Source organism: Desmodus rotundus, chromosome 1 (genome assembly GCF_022682495.2).
Source record: "Desmodus rotundus isolate HL8 chromosome 1, HLdesRot8A.1, whole genome shotgun sequence".
Classification (NCBI taxonomy): domain Eukaryota; kingdom Metazoa; phylum Chordata; class Mammalia; order Chiroptera; family Phyllostomidae; genus Desmodus; species Desmodus rotundus.
Genome location: NC_071387.1, coordinates 60,514,192 through 60,534,284, shown reverse-complemented (window position 1 = coordinate 60,534,284; position 20,093 = coordinate 60,514,192). Strand labels below are relative to the sequence as shown.

The following is a 20,093-nucleotide window of genomic DNA, read 5'->3' as shown; positions in this document are numbered from 1 at the left end:
TGACAAAGGGGACACAAATTATCAATCTTTAGGAATACAGCAAATTTCAGGGATTTCAAAAGGAAAAATTGTAGCACTAGATTAGGTAGAATTTCTCTTACTGCTTATAGTGTTTAAGTAACTCCAGATTAGAAGAGATAAAAGAAAATAGATTCATATAATATTCATAACAGCCTTTATTGAGTGCTTTGTGCCGAGCGGTGTTCTCCTTGTTTCATTTAATCCTCATGACAACGATCTTTTTTTTAAACACTCCAGATAGTTAGCAGACAATTAAGAAATAAGTACAGCTGTTACTACCATTTTAAATCAAGTCAAGGAAAAATACAGGAAGGTCCATCTTAAGTGTGGTTAACGTAAGATGCAAAGAAAGTTGAGGAACTCCTCCTGTGGGGGAGGCTGGCACATAACTGAGACTGCACTTTGGGTGGTAGTTGATTAGTGAACGGAACCCTTTGACCTGCCACTTCATTACAACCATCAGAGCCTGGGAACTTCTCCTGCGCCTCGTGCGTGTTGTCTCCTGGTGGCACTGGCAGTATTGCATGTCTGTCAAGGGCACGAGTTAGCTGTACGAAAGAACTAAACTATCTATTGGCCCTCGACAAAAGTAAGTTAGACATAGATCTGACTTTAAATTGTTGTCTCTGTAGTTGACAGCACACACCTAATCATGGAAGCAGTGGTATTGTGGAGAGGAGGGTCGACGGACATTACATGGGCACCTGGAGGGCTGCTCAGAGAAGCGATGTCTACTACAGGTTTTTAGGAGTGAGAAGGGCTTCATCCAGAGTTCCATTTCAAAGTCAGATGAGGTAGTTCCTGGTAATAGCCCTGCACGTAGTACCACCAAGCTGTGAAAGAGATCTCTTGTAATTAAGCAGCCTTTTTCTCAGGCTCTCTATCCTCAGTTTCCTTAACTGTAAAATACAGGGGATGGAATAGATCTTCTTTAGTATACTTCCAATTTTAATGTTATAATGAGTGGAGTCTTTATGAAAATGGGTGATTTCCTAACATTCTTCATTATTTTGTATAACTTAGGAAATAGGAAGGTCATTCTCCTGTTTTAAGCTTTTATTTGCTTTGTCCCTCAAGGCAGTGTAAGTGAGGGCTGTGGGCTCTAGGTTCAGACTGCTTAGGTTCATAGCTCTTTGCTAGCTGTTCACTGAGTGGTTAAGTTAACCTCTCTGAACCTCAATTTCCTAACCTGGAAACAAGGGTAGAAATTGAATCTGTGAGAAGTAAATGAGGTAAACTGTGCAAGGAGATTGGCATAGTCCCTGGCACATGGTAATGCAAAGAGTGCATTTTTCTAGACTGTTGTTATCTGTAGACATGGCACATTTTCTTGGATTTTTGCTTCTTGCTTCTTCATTTTGGTTTCTGTTGGTTCATGAAACTGATAGATATTAGTACTCTGAAAAAGGCAAAGCTCCAGAGTCTTGCAGCTTTACAATAAGGTTTATGAAGCTTTTGTTGAGAAAGTTTGAGTGACATAAAATGCATACATGAGAATTTAAAAAATGAAAGAATATTAGAATTGTGATGACTTTTCTTCTTTCAGGTGGCCCATGTGAGCAAGTTCAGTGAGAACAGCGGGTTGGGGATAAGTCTGGAAGCAACAGTGGGACACCATTTTATCCGGTCTGTTCTACCAGAAGGTCCTGTCGGACACAGTGGGAAGCTTTTCAGTGGAGATGAGCTGTTGGAAGTAAGGAGCTGTGGCATTGTCCTCTCCTGCCCCAGCTAAGGTTCTTAAAAGGCTGTAGGAGGCTTCATGTGGTGAATAAGCAAGTTCTTATTATAAATTTCCTCTCTAAAGGGTACTTAAGAGAGATCTACAAATAAAATTCCACCCAAAGCAGAAAATTCAAATCCATGTTTGCATTGATTTTCAGACCTAGTTTCATGCTGAGTTTATTTTTTCTGTTTTGGGTCCAGAAAATGACAAAAATTCTTTAATTTTTTAAAAATATATTGTCAACTTTTAGAATATTCATTTACATATTTCAGAATCACAAAGAATGCAAAGCTTTATAGTAAAAAGCCTCTTTCCTGTCCAATTCACTCAGTTCCCATCACCCTTCAATAGGTAACTACTGTTACATTTTTTCTGAGCAACCTTCTGGATACTTTTAATGCATAAGCAAGAAAGTTTCTGTGTATTCTTTTGCCCCACTTAAAAAAAATGTGCTAGCACACACTATGCACCATTTTCCATTTTGATTTTTTTCACTTAATAATAATGTAAAATGTCAGTTTTTAAAATAATTTCTTTTTCCTTTCATCTTTTGGGAAAGTTTTTATTAACTCTTCTTTTCCAGACTGCTACACTGCAGATTACATAGGATGGAAGCTAGTGATTTATTGAAGAGTGCCTTAGAAGGTCCAGTTCCAATAAGACTCTACTTGCATAGTATTTGCATAGTTTTTGATAGTATTATTCCAAGTCTAACTGTAGTTCTGAACACAGCAGAGCTATGGCTATAGTAAAATTTATATTTATTTAGTGAAAAATTATTTTTAAAAGAATGTTGATGTTATGAAATGTTATTTCTTGGACAACTTATCTTTTTCCACAGGTGAATGGCATAACTTTGCTTGGGGAAAATCACCAAGATGTGGTAAATATTTTAAAAGAATTGCCTATAGAAGTAACCATGGTGTGCTGTCGTCGAACCGTGCCACCTGTCACCCAGTCAGAATTGGATGGCCTGGACTTATGTGACATCGAAATAACAGAAAAGGTATTGGAAGTGCGGATATGAGACTCATCTGAATATATAATGGAAAGGCTAAATGGCGTTTGATATTTTTTAATTCTCTTTTATTTGGTGTTTGATTTCCTAACATTGCCCATGGCTTATAAGATAGACCTTGGAGTCAGACAGACCTGGGTTTGAATCAGGCTTGGCACTTACCAGTTCTGTGACCTTGGGCAATTGACTTCATTTTTCTGAATCTCAGTTTTTTCCTCTGTACAATGTAAGTAATGTTGCTTGTGTTGGAGCATTACTCTGTAGGTTAAATAAGGTAATGTAGTCATATTAGATGTTATTGCCCACTACAGGCTTATATAATTTATCCAATATTCCTATGGAATCAATACTCATATTGTCTTCATTTATAGAAGAGAAAATTGAAGTATGTAAATAGTGAGTATATAGTATGTATGTAGTAGAATTACTTCTATGTAACCTACTGAGCTCAAGGCCTGACACACAGTTACTGCTTGGTGAGTGACTAAATATGGGTGGACACATCATCTCTGCATGTGTCTGTCTTATTTGCACACTATTGATACTTGTAAAATATGAAAAATTGGAGCTGCTAATGCTACATATCAGATAACACTCTGTGACATCCAGAAATTCCCATTTTCCTGTTTGCTTATTCTTTTCCATTCAGGTCAAAATGTCAAGAAAAGGATCTAATTGGCTTTTCTGAAGACTAACAGTAGATACCTAAAGTTAAGATAAGAAATCTAGAGAGAGTCCTCAAGCCCAGGCCCATCTAACTGCAGAACTTGTCTTGCCACTGTGCACATTAACTCATTAATGAAATAATCTTGTGCACAAGACACAGAAGCTTAGAATCCTTGTTTGCATTAAAGTACAGGGCTTTTATATATAGCCATTTCTTCTTGAATTGTTATCATAAGAATTTTATTTTATTTAAAAATTTTTAAAATTTATTTTTAGAGAGGGGGAAGGGAGGGAGAAAGAGAAGGGGAGAAACATCAATGTGTAGTTGCCTCTCGCATGCCCCCTACTGGTGACATGGCCCGAAACCCAGGCATGTGCCCTTGACTGGGAATCCAACTGGAGACCCTTTGGTTTGTACACCCGTGCTCAATCCACTGAGCCACACCAGCCAGGGCAAGAATTATTTTTTAATATCAGAATAGCTTTATCTTTTTCTTCTGATTGCAGACACTGATGAAAAAAGTGAAAATCACCCACAGTCATGTTGCTGAGATATAACCACTGTATATTTTTATATAAGGTCTTTGAATCATACATTTTTAATGCCTGTTACAAGTTAGGTATTACTTCTAGTCTAATAGCTTTCAGTAATTCTGACCTTAATCCCTATAGGTTTCCTGATAAGCTGTTGCTACTCTTATTTGAGAGTATTTTGTTCTGGAAAGAGGCTGAGAATCTCCCTTTTTCTTGTAGTGTTACGTGTATCTGCTAATCTAGTGTCTCTGAAATAAGAGCTGTCCGGTCTGTTACCAGCCTCATATAGATCTAGGCGAGTTCATCGGGTCTTCGGAGACAGAGGATCCTGTGCTGGAGACGACTGATGTGGGTCAGAATGCACAGAAGGTTCAGGGACCTTTGGCCATGTGGGAGGCTGACGTTCAGCACATCGAGCTGGAGAAAGGGAGCAGAGGACTTGGTTTTAGCATTTTAGATTATCAGGTAAATACATCCTACTTTTAACAAAAATTTTAATAAAGATAATATATACTAATGATATATTGTTAGTAGTAGAGAAAAAGGAGATAATATTTCAGTCATCAAAGACATTTTCTTGTTTCTAGTAAATCTTTCAAAATAGTAATTTATAGGATTCATTGGTTATCATAAAGGATTTCTTTTTAACGGTGCATTCATTGAGTTCTTTTACATTTCAGCTCTTGCTGATTTGAAGAACATACAGAGTACATTTTCAGAATATTGTAGAAATATTTTTTGACATTTGGGATATGTTCAAACTATTTGTAATTCCATGCACTTAATTGACGGTTCATATTTTAATGATGAGACAGGAAGTATCACATACTTACTGCTTTTACCTGAAGTGAATAACAGATTTATAATTGGATATATTATACATTCTGGCAATTCTATTATTTGACTAAGTTTATGATTAGACTTAGATTGTTCTCATGAAACCTGCATCCTCACGTCTCGTTGTGTTCCGTGCTGTGAGTAGCTGAGGAGATGCTTCGGACAGTCTGATGGACACAGCTGTTGCTCCTCATTAATTAGTACTGAGCCAGACGCCGTCTCCGATGTCTCCCGGGGGTTCTGTTGTTCACAGGGCCTGATTCTGGAGCCTTGTGCTAATATTCAGGCTTCTGTACATGTTACAGTGCATCACCAAACTCTATACAGCCTCCGTTTATATTTCCTTATTTCAAAAGGCGTACCCTGCCGTGTTCAGTTTACTCACATCTACTGATGTTCCAGAACAGTTATATCCTATTTACCAAATGCTCATTTTAGTAATTCATATAGCTGACATCTATAGCCTCAGATGACAGTTACAAAATTTGACAATTTATCAAAAGTTAAAATTCTTTGAAAGTTATATGTACGGTTTGAAAGGCTGACACAGGAGTGATGACAAGTGAGGGTTCCGAGTTTAAGGTGAACTCTTCCTGAACTCTGAAACTGAGGAAACCCTTAGCTCAGATAATTCATTAGAAGTATTAATGAAATTTCTTTTAAAGACACCTGAAATAGTTACTCATCCACTACAGTTCGAGGAAGGGGGCGCAACCTGTAAAAATATTTTCTGGTGTAAAATACGGCTGCCTTCTCTTTCCTTTTCCATTCTCTCAGGATCCCATTGACCCAGCAAGCACTGTGATCGTAATTCGCTCTCTGGTGCCTGGTGGTGTTGCTGAAAAGGATGGGCGACTTCTTCCTGGAGACCGGCTCATGTTTGTCAATGATGTTAACCTGGAAAGCAGCAGTCTTGAAGAGGCTGTGCAGGCACTGAAGGGTGCACCATCAGGAATTGTGAAAATGGGAGTTGCCAAGCCTTTACCAGTAAGAATTTGGTTGTTCCTGATTCCTTTTTATATTTGCAGACAAAATAGCTTGTGGGCTTACTTTAGGCTCATATGTTCTTATGACTGAATCATGACGTTTTGGTACTTTTTATTACCATGGTTACGGCTCCAAGAAAGTAAAGATTTAATTTTGATTGTTTTTAAATGGTGAAATAAAACAGGAGTTTCAGAAATAAATTTACAACATCTTTTGACCTTTTTTAGTTGATAATAATGTCATGATGATACAGAATGAAATATTTTCAGAGAAATGTGCTGTAAAATATCTATACCAAGTGGAGTATTAGAGAAATTAATAGCATCAACAACTATTAATTTAATTAGGAATCTTTAATTAGGGTGGGACGAAGTAGACTCTCTGTAAAGTGGCTTCAGGTCCCACATTCTGTCGATTTCAACACATTTTTTTAAATGTAATTACTGCAAAGCAAGAAATTGAACTTTCCAAAACGGGTTCATCAGCTGTGACTCTCCCCCTGGGGGGGTACAGCCCTCATGTCATTAATTACTGCAACACTAAAAATAGCCAATGACAGACTACACGTCAGTATGTTCATAAGTGTAGTGATTGCAACACAGCACTCAAGAATGAATTGAAGTGAAATATTGGAGACATTGTCTTTGTGAAATTATTTTAGCTTATAAATATATTTTTAAGTGAAAGGGCAAATATACCTTCTCTTAAGAAAACACAAACTCATGGACATTTTTGCATAAACGTGTAATAAAAATTTTTTGTCTTTGTGAAAGGAGTTGTTCAAACAGTAAACTTTGTCAATATACAGGGTCCGGCACAGATAACACCGCTGTTTTATTAAAAAAATCTTTTGTTACAAAATTACAAGCATGTAGTTCTGTAACATGACAATATCGCGCTCAAGTATAACATAAGGCATTTTAGGTGAAATGTTCAAATTAAAACTAAATTATTACACTCATATTATTACCCTACCAACCACATTCAAGCAGGTGTTACTTATGCTGGAACCCTGTATTTTTTTAAGGTTTTATTTACTTATTTTTAGAAAGAGGGGAAGGGAAGGAGAAAGACAGGGAGAGAAACATCAATGTGTGGTTATCTCTCACACTCCCCCTACTGGGGACTCCGCCCTCAACACAGGCATGTGCCCTGACTCCGTACCAAACTAGAGACCCTTTGCTTTGCAGGCCTGCGTTCAATTCACTGAGCTATGCCAGCCAGAGCTGGATCCCTGTGTTTTAAATGTTAATTAAATTTTTTGTGCTTCACTTTCTACTCCACAAAGAATTGGTAACCTGTGAAAATATATTTATGAAAACTGAAAGAGGGAGAGGAAGGGAAGAAGGAAAATAGGTTCATCTAACTAACCTGAAATCAAATCAGGATTGAAGAAGTCAGAACAAAAGACCCATACAAAGGGGAGTATAAGAATGAAGATAGGAGGAGAACCAAGATGGCGGCATAGGTAGACACACTGCGCCTCCTCGCACAACCAGAACTGACAGGAAATCCAACGGCAAGGGGGACCAACACCAAGGAAATACAAAATAAACATTCATCCAGACCGGTAGGAGGGGTGGAGACGGGCACCAGGGTGGAGAGGACTCCTGTGGCTTTGGCGGGACTGAGACTGGCCGAGTGTGGGACGAATGGCGCAGGCAGTCCTAGCACTAGCAGACCCTGTGGCCCCACATTTGCACAGATAAACCCAGAGGGCCGGACTCAGAGTGGCGGAGAGCGGGGCAGGTGGAGTGGTGGGTAGCACCCTGCAGCACCACATGCGTCCACAGATAAAGCGGACGAACGGTGGGGAGCGAGCAGACCGCGCAACCCAGGGCTCCAGCTCAGGGAAATAAAGCCTCAAACCTCTGATTGAAAGCACCCCTGGGGGTTGGGGCAGCAGCAGGAGAGACTCCCAGCCTCACGGGAGAGGTCGTTGGAGAGACCCACAGGGGCCTAGAGGTGCACAAGCCCACCCACTCGGGAACCAGCACCAGAGGGGCCCAGTTTGATTGTGGGTAGAGGAGTGAAAGATTGAAATCCAGAGGAGAGTGAAGTGGGTGCCATTGCTCCCTCTCGGCCCCTCCCCCACCTACAATGTCACAGCGCAGCGACCAGCATTACCCCACCCCGGTGAACACCTAAGGCTCCGCCCCTTAAAGTAACAGACGCGCCAAGACAAACAAAAAAAAAGGCCCAAAAGACAGAACACTTCAAAGCTCCAGAAAAAATACAACTAAGTGATGAAGAGATAGCCAACCTATCGGATGCACAGTTCAAAGCACTGGTTACCAATATGCTCACAGAATTGGTTGAATCTGTTCGAAAAGTAGATGAAAAAATGAAGCCTATGCTAAGAGAAACAAAGGAAAATGTACAGGGAACCAATAGTGATGCGAAGGAAACTGGGACTCAAATCAACGGTGTGGACCAGAAGGAAGAAAAAAACATACAACCAGAAAAGAATGAAGAAACAAGAACTCGGAAAAATGAGGAGAGGCATAGGAACCTCCAGGACATCTTGAAACATTCCAACATCCGAATTATAGGGGTGCCAGAAGGAGAAGAGGAAGAACAAAAAATTGAAAACTTATTTGAACAAATAATGAAGGAGAACTTCCCTAATATGGCAAAGGAAATAGACTTCTGGGAAGTCCATGAAGCTCAGAGAGTCCCAAAGAAGCTGGACCCAAGGAGGAACACACCAAGGCACATCATAATTACATTACCCAAGATTAAACGCAAGGACCTACATCCAAGATTACTGTATCCAGCAAAACTATCATTTAGAATGGAAGGGAAGATAAAGTGCTTCTCAGATAAGGTCAAGTTAAAGAAGTTCATCATCACCAAGCCCTTATTATATGAAATGTTAAAGTGAGTTACCTAAGAAAAAGAAGATCAAAAATAGGAACAGTAAAAATGACAGCAAAGTCACAGTTATTAATGACCACACGTAAAACAAAAACAAGAGCAAACTAGGCAAACAACTAGAACAGGAACAGAACCACAGAGAAGGAGATCACATGGAGGGTTGTCAATAGGGGAGTGGGAGGGGGAGAGGGGGGAAAGGTACAGAGAATAAGTAGCATAGATGATAGGTGGAAAATAGACAGGGGGAGGGTAAAAATAGTGTAGGAAATGTAGAAGCCAAAGAACTTATAAGTATGACCCATGGACATGAACTATAGGGGAGAATGTGGGAGGGAGGGGGTGGGCAGGATGGAATGGAGTGAAGGGGGGGAAATGGGACAACTGTAATAGCATAATCAATAAATATATTTTAAAAAATGACAATAAAAAAAGAAATATGATAAACCACACACACACACACACACACAAAAAAAGAATGAAGATAGGTCATTATGGGACTCTACATACACAGGGTGGGGAAAAATAGGTTTACAGCTTTCGTATGGAAAATTATAATTAATAAATAATAATATAAGAATAAACTTTTGTGTTTTGCATACCCACTCCTGTAAACCTACTTTTGCTCCACCCTGTATATTAAGATTGACCGTACATTTGGTTCTGGTCTTTTAGGTAGACAAAGAAAAATGGCAAACATGACTCAATACATGTTTTTTCCTGCCCTTAGGAGAAACTGTGCCAGTTATTTGGGAACAGACTTTTTCCTGTCTTAGCTAGTTCTAAAATAAATTTCTTTTATGAGAATATTTGCTATTTCAAATTCAATATGCATTGCATTAATGTGATAAATATCTTTTATATAAGGTGAGGTTTACTATTAACTTGTGTAAAAAAGAAGAGAGACGGTTTTTTCCTAAAATACTTCTGCATGTGTTGATGAAGCAGGGTGATGATACAGGCGTGACAATTATCTAAGTATGCCAGCTTACTTCATTTGAGGTTGGAACAAGAATGTTAGGCTTCCTGTTAGTGTGATCAAGGTTACAATATAATATAGCTCAGGATGCAATTCAAGTAGATCGCATGCATATAGGGTTTTTTTGTTTCTTACTTTTTAAAGGCCATGCTAAACTAAGAGACTTCATTGTAGGGTTCACTAACATTCCTTGTCAAGTATATTGCATTCCTTAAAATAACATTCTAGTAAGGGATGACACAAGTTGATTCTTTTTAATATTTTGATTCTTTGGCAATTCTTTTATGTTTTAATTCATAAAAGTTGTCTTATTTAGCCATAATATTTGCCAGACAAAAAATTGAACAGAAGATTACTATAATATAAGAAATTGTTAATTTTGATAATCTTGTATAAGAAGAATGAAAAAATTAGTTGAAAGGGATTCTCCTCTAACGGATGATGTTGGTATTGCAATAAGTATCCTAATTGTGTCTTAACAAAATTGTTAAATATGAATATTTATCATATTTTATGCTCGTCATTCTATGTTAAAGTTATGTGGTATCATTTGAAAACTTTCCCATATTTTCTTCTCTTCTTTTTCTCCTGTCTCCCTCTCCCCTCTCTTTCTCTTTCATGATTTCATCCTTCAACACTGCGTTTCATTCTCCCTGCAGCTCTCACCAGAAGAAGGTTATGTTTCTGCTAAGGAGGATTCCTTTCTCTACCCCCCACACTCCTGCGAGGAGGAAGGGCTCGCTGACAGAGCCCTCTTCAGGGCTGACTTGGCTCTGGTTAGTGGCCACAACTTAAGCTTTCTTTCAAAAATCTTACTGTTTTTGCCTTTCAAAATATTTTAAAGTTTTACTATATTCTTTGTTCATTATGTTTGGAAAACTAAACATTTTATCATCAACTTTAATGGTTCTAATAATTCAAAATGGGAATGAAAACAATCATATGTGAAAACTATTTCTTGAAATTGTGAGGAAAATTTAATTATCAAGGCATTATATCTACAAGTAGAATTAATCTTTACACCATACCTAAAGTTTGTTGGAGCACTTATTTGCTCTAATTGTATACTTGAGTATCTCTAGGCATCCTTTTAATTGTTTTAGCATTTAGCCAGAAGTCAGCATTTTGTCTACCTTTTAATCAGGTAATAGGTCTTCATGGACATTATGATAATATTATGTTAACACTTCAAAAGTAGATAGTTTAGATTCCATGAACTACATTAAATACTGTGGTTTAAATGTGTTCAGTAGTAGCCAGCCATAGAAAATTCTTTTTGAAATACTGCAGGTCACAGATACATCATTGTCTAAAAGTGCCCCGAGAAATCATTTTTTTTCTAGAGTTGTCACGACTTTCTTGAATCTCCTTAGATGAATACCAACCAAAAAGAAGAGTAGTCCCGCTTTTCTGAGAGTGCAACATCTTATGGTAGTATGTGCCCTTGGCTTCCTCCCTAACTAGCTATATAATCTTCCATTGTTCATTCAACTTCTCTGGACCCTGCTGTTTTTGTCTCTACAGTAGTTAAATGAATTGATTGTTGGGATCTCTTTTGAGATTCTGAGGCATCAATGAAAGGTATACAGATTGTTTTGAGATATTTTTCTTTAATATTACTTAAAATAAGTATTTTTCTATAGTAATCCATGATCTGAGCTTAATATTATCTTTTTAGATAACAGATGTTAAATATTTTCTACTTAGATTGTTGTAGATAATTTACATACATAAAGGATAAGTTTCCACATAGTTACTCACTAGTGATTTTGAGCATGTACTGAAATATACAGAGTCCGGCAGAAGTAACGCCTGCTCGAGTGTGGTCGGTGGGCACGTGAATGTCTCGCACGAGATGGACAGCAATTTGAACATTTCACCTAAAATGTCGTATGGTGTGCTAGAGTGTGATATGGTTATGTGACAGAATTACATGCTTATGATTTTGTAATAAAAATGAGTGTTATTTGTGCTGGACCCTGTATTATTAGAGAAGTTCATTTTGAAATGGCCCATCTGTTTTCTTGTTTTGTTTATGCAAGAATGTAACCTAGTATAATGTTACAATGCTTGCAACTTTTCCTGGCTAATGTGTAAGTTGAAATCACAAAGAAACAGAACATATGGTTTCTGCCAATAAAACAGAAAATACTGGTAATATTGGAGAAGGGTAGTATTTATGTCAGTTCTACCCATTCTGAGGTGTAACAGGGAGTGAATTATAAGAACAGCTTCAAGCTTGTCCTGTCTTGGTTCTTTCATTGGGTTTTCCACAGAAGATAGTCATAGGATTTTTAGATAAGGCGCAGTGAAATTCTCTGCCACCCTCTGCATGCGCTTTCAAACAGAAGCAGTTTATACCGTAGTCTCCCCATAGCTCGATCACAGCTGAGCACCTTGTTCGTCAGTGTGACTTCAGCATGAAGTGACAGATTTTTCTCTTTAGTGTCTGATGATCACCGTCAAGTTCCAAGTCTGTAACTTGAGTGGTTTTTAAATCCAGTTAGAGATAATTTAAACAAAATATATTTTTAGTGAGATTTAGAAATGGATTATTGCCTAGTGGTCCTATTGAAGAAGTTTGTTTTAGTTGAATAGGGAAAGTAATGACCTCATTCATTTTATTACAAAATTGTAGGAGTTGGGCAGGAGTTATTTAAAAATAATGTGAACTAGAAAAAAAGCAAATATTTTTTCTTAATTTATGAAATTGTTCAAACTTAGAATTGGTCCAGGTCCTTTTGTAATGGTTACTTTTAGCCCTTTATTGATGGAATAAAATAACCTTCAAGCCAACATCCCCTGAGGATGGCGGGCAGTTCATCCCTCTTCTATTGCATTAGTCAGTCGGATGCGGTGAAGAGGGTGAAGGGGTCATGTAGAAAACAGCATAGATAAGGAATGATTTCAGTGTGCCTGTTAGTCTCAAGTGAAGACTTTGTCATATGTGATAGAATAGAATTTTCAACTGATGTTATTGCTTTTATTCCTAGGTGGACACAAATGATGCTGACCTAGCAAATGAGTCTGCCTGTGAGTCTCAGTACTCTCCTGACAATGACAGTATCTACTCTACTCAGGCCTCTATCTTATCTCTTCACGGCAGCGCTGGTAGTGATGGCCTGAACTATGGCCCCTCCCTTCCATCTTCTCCTCCCAAGGTACGAGGAAATGTTATCTCACCTGTGGGAGAACCTCCTGTGTGATTTTCCAGAGGTCATTGTTTAGGGGAAGTTGAGCTGTAGGAGTAGCATGTCAGAGACATTATGTTTCTCAGGTCATGGATTCATTATCAGATTAAAGTGCAGTTTCCTTTAGGTAGTGTTGATTGGGTAACTCTTAGACTCATAGGGACTATTTAATTCTACCGTCTGGATGCAGAGTGATGGACACAGTTGTTCAAAGTTTTGATTAGGATTTCATGTTACAAAGACAACCATGAAATGTATTTCTCAAACTGCATTTTTTTTAGCTGGTCTACTTTGGAAAAATTAGAATTATTTTCTTACTGGTTTTAAAACTGACTTCCATGATCCAGTTAAAGGTGAGATCATATGGTATTTGTCCCTCACCGCCTGGCTTATATGATCTTACCTTTAACTGGAACATAATCAACAAAAGAAAAAAGCAAACAAAATATAACCAGATACATTGAAATTAAGAACAATGTAACAATAGCCAGAGGGGAGAGGGGAGGGGCTAGTGGGGAGAGGGAATTACAGAAACTACTATAAAGGATACATGGACAAAATCAAGGGGGAGGGTGGAGGTGGGGGAGGGAGGTGGGTTTGGCTGGGGTGGGATGGAGGGATGGGGAGAAAATGCAGACAACTGTAATTGAATAACAATAAAAATTATTTAAAAAATCCCTGACTTCCATGAAAAGTTGTATAGTAAAATATTTTTGCATTAATTTAATATCTACTAAGTTAAACTTAATGCAGTCATATGTTTTTATATAAAGTGATGCCATAGAATACATAAAAATCATACTGAACAGCAGAGTATATTTAAGTCACTGGATGGGAATGAAGAATTAAGTTAGTTACTTTTGACGTACCTGTGACATTTGCATTTTAGAAATAGATTATTGGCATAAATGCTCCAACTCTATTTTCTTGGTGACATGCCATGAAATGTTTAATAAGTAATATTTTAAAGCCTAGCCAATCTTTTGGGTATGAAATGGTACCTTATTTGAATTTGGTGTTCCTGATTACTACTAGTGAGGTCGAACTCCTTTTTAATGCACTGGCCATTTGGGTTTCACTTCATCGTGGCCTCTTCATATCTTTTGACTCTTTCTTAATGAGTTGCTTATCTTTCTATTGAGTTGTTGGCATTGTTTATATTTTTGCTATGTAAAGCAATCCAGTGTATTTTTATGAGTATGTGTATGTACTGAAAAAACTAAAACTCTATGGCAATGTTACTTTTCAACCTCAGGAAAGAAGTTATTCTTAGAGAAAAAAAGGAAGCATGGGATGTAGCTTAATGCATTGTATCATTTTAAGTGGGAAGAAATTGAAGAAAATATGGCAAAATGTTAATATCTATAAATATGAGCAAAAAGTTCATATGTGGATATATTTTCTTTATTTTTCTGTGTTGGAAATATCCCACAGATAACAATAAAAATTAAGACAAAACATGCCAGTAATTCTTAAATATATTAAATATGTATTTTTCACATAAATTCAGTGGGAAGGGAATTTGAATGAGTTGGAAAGTAGAATTTTCATAGGTCTATCTAGCACAGATTTCCTGCTTTCCTGAATTAACAAGTTTTTTTTTGGCCAGAATATTCAAGGATTTTCTTTTATGTTCAGGGTACACCTGTTATCCTTGCAAATGATGCTGGGCAATCTTTTTGAATTGGTTTACAAGGTATAATCTTGAATGGAGCAGCTGCTCCTCTCTCACCACACCTGAGACTGTCTCTCTGACTGCATCCTGTCTGGACCACGTTCAGTCTTTCCTTGCCTCAGGGCTGGAAGCTGAGTTCATCTTCTAATGGAATCTCCTAATCCACAGCATAGCACAGTTCTTGCCAGTGGCACAGATTGCATTGTTTAACTTTGTAATTGTTACTTAAAGGTATCACGCAATCTGCATACTGAGAAGTGCATATATTTTACAGGGCAAATGCTGGCTGTATGAAACACAACATACTGGCTTATTGAAGTCTGTTTGCCTCCTTTCTTTCTTTTTCTTTTTTTTTAATTCCCAAGGAGTTTACTTTTTTGTTGAAGCAAATTTTGGCAAGCTGGCTTATCAACTGAAATATTTAAACTACAAAATAACAAAGGAGACATTAATGAGGGTGTTTTAAATCAAATTGTGAAACTCTTGTGTGCTTTTAGTTTTCTTTGAAAGTAGGACTGTTCCTACAATGCGGTAAATCTATGTTTTGTTTTTGTGCTGTTTTGTAGCATCTTTTAGCATCTAGGTATATACTAGAAAACTGTGTGTAAATAAATAAAAAGTTAGATGATCTTTCTGTTTCTTTTCATGAAAATTTACTTTAAAAAGACAGAATGGCAATTTGTTATAGAATTTAGAATTGACCATTTTTCTTAAAGAAAAGTGAGCTCACATTAGGACTTTTTAATTGATAAAATAAGATTGTATAGCAGATGATATTTAAGGAAAACTGAGAATCCTCCATACTGATGTGAAAAAGGATGAAATAGAAGTTGAAGATCTCAGTGATTCCTCAAGGTTTTGACTTTACTGAATATGTAATAATCTTATAGTCAAAGTTGTGTCTGGAAGTGCCAGGTAGTTTTACCTTTCTCCTTACAGGGATGCGGGGTCCTTCATTTGGTCAGGTGTGCTAGAAGTTGTAGGAACTGGGCGCCCAGAGCAGGAGCTCACCTGGAAGGGAGGACTTCCTCGTTGCAGAGCCTGGGCCCTGACCTCAGCGCAGACCCCAGAGGGCTGCAGCCCCAGGCGGAGCTCCTCTGAACAAAGTATTCCCATCCAGGATCCTGCTTTCCTGTGTTTTTCTTTTTAAAGGAGTTTGCTTAATTTGATTAATTATCAGTTAAGGATTTAAGAGAAATAACCATTACTCAAAAATCTGAAAAATATAGCTGCTTTCATGCATTTGGATTAATAGAGGCAGGCCATTGAAAGGTGGATTTAAAGGCAAAAAGCCAATGAGGTTTTTTTTCCTTTCTTACCATTCTAGGTTTTAACTTTATGATCAATCTTTTTATCCCCTTTTTCTTGTCCCCTCCAAAGACATAACAAATACAGAAATAATTCTTTTCAAACTTAAATGCTTATAGACTTTTGTTTAAAAGGCAACATATCTTGAGGGAGAGGATGCTTTCATTTAATTTTTCCTATTTTGGCTTAAAAATATACCCAATAAAGACTTCATAGCTGTGTAATGAGTCTCCCTTTCTCCTAATCCTCACCAGCGGGCCCCACCCCTCCTGGTGCACTCACAGTCTCACCCTTGCTCCACGGATGGTGGGTTACCAGTTTGATGCTCATCCTTCATTTCTGAGCTCTGGTACCTATAGGAAATGCTGTTGATTCTAGTGAAAGTTGAAATTGATGTTTGTCAAGAGAGAAACTCCTTTCTGCACCTTGTACACCAAGCACAGCTAATGGAGTCTATTTTATATATATATATATATATATATATATATATAGAGAGAGAGAGAGAGAGAGAGAGAGAGAGAGAGAGAGAGAGATAGATACAGGTAGATACAGATACATATAATCTGTTATGGTTGCAGCTAGGAATGAGTGACCAGAGAGGAAATAAAGGCAGGGCCCTCAGCATTGCAATCTAACAAAGAATTTAATACAGGAGGCTAAAAGCAAGGGAACATATCTCACCCATTGACCCAGTAGTCCTGAGCCTGATTCGGTAAGACTGCCAGGCATTCTGAACAAGCAAAACTGTGATAGTGCAGGGGATGGGGAGGAGCCCTTGAAAGTCTTTGTATATCATCTCCACTAGCTGGGAAAAGGAAAACCTTGAGACTGTGCGTTCATTCCAAGGCCTGGAGGGGGAAGGGAGGGGTCTACAATGTGCAAAGGAAAAGCCCATAAAACATCTTGGGTTAACTGCCTGCCTCCAGTCATATATGCAAAATGAGCAAATAGAGTCTAGAGCAAGAGAGGGATTCAGGCCAACAGACCCACACACATACCTATGTTTGGGTAGTCAGTTCTCCCCTGAGAAAAGCTGGTACCACCTTTATTCATCAGTCTGTAAGTAACTCCCTCACCCCATCCTGCCAACTATATAAGTCCTCAGAACAAAGGACCCACTCTCTTGGCCCTTTCTTGTTAAATGGGGGCCCCTGGCCAGCTGGCCTCTGACTGGTGGGGTCGGGGAGGGGCTCTGGCCACGTGGGTGCTAGTCACCTGACCTCTTGTCTTGCTTGTTTTTGCTTTCCCTTTAGAACTTAGCACTAATAAATTTTGCTTGCATGCTAATAAGCTTGCTGATCTGTAATTCTTTACTGTGTCAGCAAGAACCGAGTTTCTCCCATAACAAATCCACCAATCTTCACCTGTCATTGTATAACATAAAATATTACTGCCTTTACATCCATGTTTAAAATGTCTATTTTTTTTTGAGGGGAGGTTTAGTATTAAAAAACTAGTTAAATCACTCTAGTCAGATGATGAGAGTGATTGTGAAAATCTTACTGACAAAAAGGGAAGCTCTCGAAGGAATAAAAGATGTTGCCTTTTTGGTCAGTAAAGTTAGCATATAAACAATAAAGGAAATACACCTTATCTCAGAAAGAGTGTGGGAACAATGTAAGTTGCAATAGCTGTGCTTATAGTATATTGAAAAGTAAGAAGAAGACTTCCGTGGTAGACTGCTTATTGAAGAAAAGCAGGTTGTGTCCAGTGAAAGTTTAAGTATTAAGCTAGTCTGTGTAAATATATTACCTGGGAAACGATGTGCTCAAGTACAACTTTAGCTTATTCATTACATTTAAGGAGTTGACGTATTTTCAAGTAAATTTGACATTTTTATTTAACCTTTCCCCCTTTTTTCTTCTCCAGAGAACAAGACTATATCAAGTGGAAGGGCATATTAGGGTAGATTTTTGGTATCTCAGTTTCATTTAGATACCAGGTTGCAATGGGAAATTGTGGTTATTTTGGATATATATGGGGAAAGAGCTGCTTTTCTTATCTTTTTTTATTTAATCTTTATTGTATTTTTTCATTACCATTTAATTCCCTTATATCCCCCTCTCCCCAGCAATCACTGTAAGACTTTTAAAAATAAAACTCAGTTGGTTGTTCAGCAACCAGAAACGTTTCTGAAGTAGGCTTATGTTGTCTGCTGTGTTGATTAGCTCTTCCTTTTCTGTGTCTGTGTTAACTCCTTCATGAATAATGCATGGAAATTTGTTACAGGGTTTACAGTAAACCCCAGCCAACAAGGGCAGCTTGACCTCCTTCTGATGAAAAGTAGTTTTGATCGTTATCTTTATTTTTTGGAGTGGGAGAGATGACTTATTGCTAATCATCATAATTAATAATACAGAAGCTAACCAATTTCTTTAGTAAGGACACTGTTATGTTTAATAGGACTAACATTATCAAAGTTGGATGTCTGAGCTAGCAGGTTATTGCCTAGGTTCTAGGGGTATAGAGGATGACACTTTCCTATCACTTTTTCCTGAGGATGCTAAAGATGTTAACATCTGCTTGTTTGATGTTCCCACTTTTCTCATTTTTTTGTCCCATCAATTTGTTAAATCCAGAGAGATGAAAACTTTATTGCGGGAGAGGAGTGTAATTGTGTTGGAGCAACTGATTACCCACTTGGAACCCATGAAAAGAGAGCCCCATATCTCGCACCACACCCTGGACGGTTTAAAATGGAATCGGAAAAGACGCAATGTTAAAACAAGGCAAATACTAGAAAGCATTTCATTTACTTTGTGCAGAGGAAGGACTTACTGAACAACATATAAAACCCAGAATCACAAAAAATTTGACAAAATTACATAAATAATTCTTGATTACATAGAAAATTTAATTTATGCATGTATAGATCATATGCAGACTTAAAAGAGATGTAACAAGCTAGGAAAATATTTCCAGTATATCTCACAATGACTTAATATTCAGAATATATCAATGATGACAATAAGTGAATACCATCAGATAGAATCTTTGATAAAGTATGTAAAGAGAGTGTTCACAGGAGACATACAAGTGGCATGTCCTCACTAAGTGTCAGGGACACATGTACTAAAACACTAAAACACCACTGCGTGTATTTCTTACAGCTCAAATTGCCGAGCTAATGTACAGTTGTCAAGATTAGTCAACACGCACTCCTGTGTTCCCTTTTTGTGAGAGAAAACTGGTAGATCGTTTGGCACTGTATATGTACATATCACTTTAAGTGTGCGTGTCATTTGAACAACTGCTCTAATTGTAGGAGTTCATCCTGAATAAATTTTCACAGGTCCACAAAGATGTGGAATAAAAATATCAGCAATGGCTAATGATGATGGGGTGTTTTCTGTTAAGTTAGGCATGTTTTTAGCATTTTGTGGTATTAACTGTCTCTGTCCTCCCCACAGTCCTGTAACCAGGTCCTGTTATTTTCCCTAATTAGTAGGTGAGGGAACTAAGACTTGGAGTTTAAGTAACTTGTCAAAGCTCAGAGAACTAACTGGTGATGGAGTCAGCACCTGGACTGAGGCAGCCTGGCTCCAGAGTCTGCACTCCGTCTTTCATACTTAGGAGCGTTTTGTAGCCATAAAAAGACTGAAGTTGGATTTTATTCATTGATGTGGGGATCTCTTACATAAAGATACTTCAGAAAAGCAAGTAAAAACCTACTAGGTAGCATATGGTTCAGTTTCGGTTTTAAAAATGAAGTGTATGTGCTCGGATGTGTGAGTGTGTGCATTTGGAGTCACATACATCAAATGAATTTTTTAAATGTGACCGATAAACACACGACTGAAGCCAGCTAGCCTCACTGGGGAAAGGACCAGAAGTGGGAGCTGCTAAGGGAGACTTTAGTATAGTGTGCGTACAGACTACACATCTGAGTGGCTTTAATCTTTTCCAGCGATGATGTAGTCATACGCCACTATTCCACTGTAAAAATATCACTCAGAGAGTTGAAGAGAAAATTGATGTTTACTCAACAACAGCAGTTCGTGGGGCAGCTGCTTGCCCAAAGCACGAGTGATACAATATACATGTTGTAAGTAGATGCCTGGGTTCTGTACGAGTAGGACTATAGAATTTAGAGATTAGGGCATTTTAGAAATTAATATAAAGCAAAAAGTTCTGTGATGTATAGATTGCTAATGAGACAGCCTGGGTTAGAGCATACATCTTCTAATGGGTTAGAATAATATCCATTCTTAGTATTTCTTCTGTTATGTCTCGCAGAATATTGTGAAAAATTTCCCTACAATAATGTGAAGTACGGCTTT

At 37.9% G+C, this 20,093-nt stretch overlaps 1 protein-coding gene across 7 annotated transcripts in view; it reads left to right on the top strand.

The window, feature by feature from the left end:
• MPDZ (multiple PDZ domain crumbs cell polarity complex component) overlaps positions 1-20,093 on the top strand; it is a 162,862-nt gene that overhangs the window by 80,973 nt on the left and 61,796 nt on the right. For all 7 annotated transcript variants that reach the window (XM_053924490.2, XM_053924502.2, XM_053924496.2 and 4 more), the window contains 6 exons: positions 1,568-1,714; positions 2,586-2,750; positions 4,242-4,427; positions 5,577-5,786; positions 10,299-10,415; positions 12,633-12,800. In XM_053924490.2, the coding sequence (XP_053780465.1) occupies positions 1,568-1,714; positions 2,586-2,750; positions 4,242-4,427; positions 5,577-5,786; positions 10,299-10,415; positions 12,633-12,800 (993 nt within the window). The remainder of the gene's footprint in view (positions 1-1,567; positions 1,715-2,585; positions 2,751-4,241; positions 4,428-5,576; positions 5,787-10,298; positions 10,416-12,632; positions 12,801-20,093) is intronic.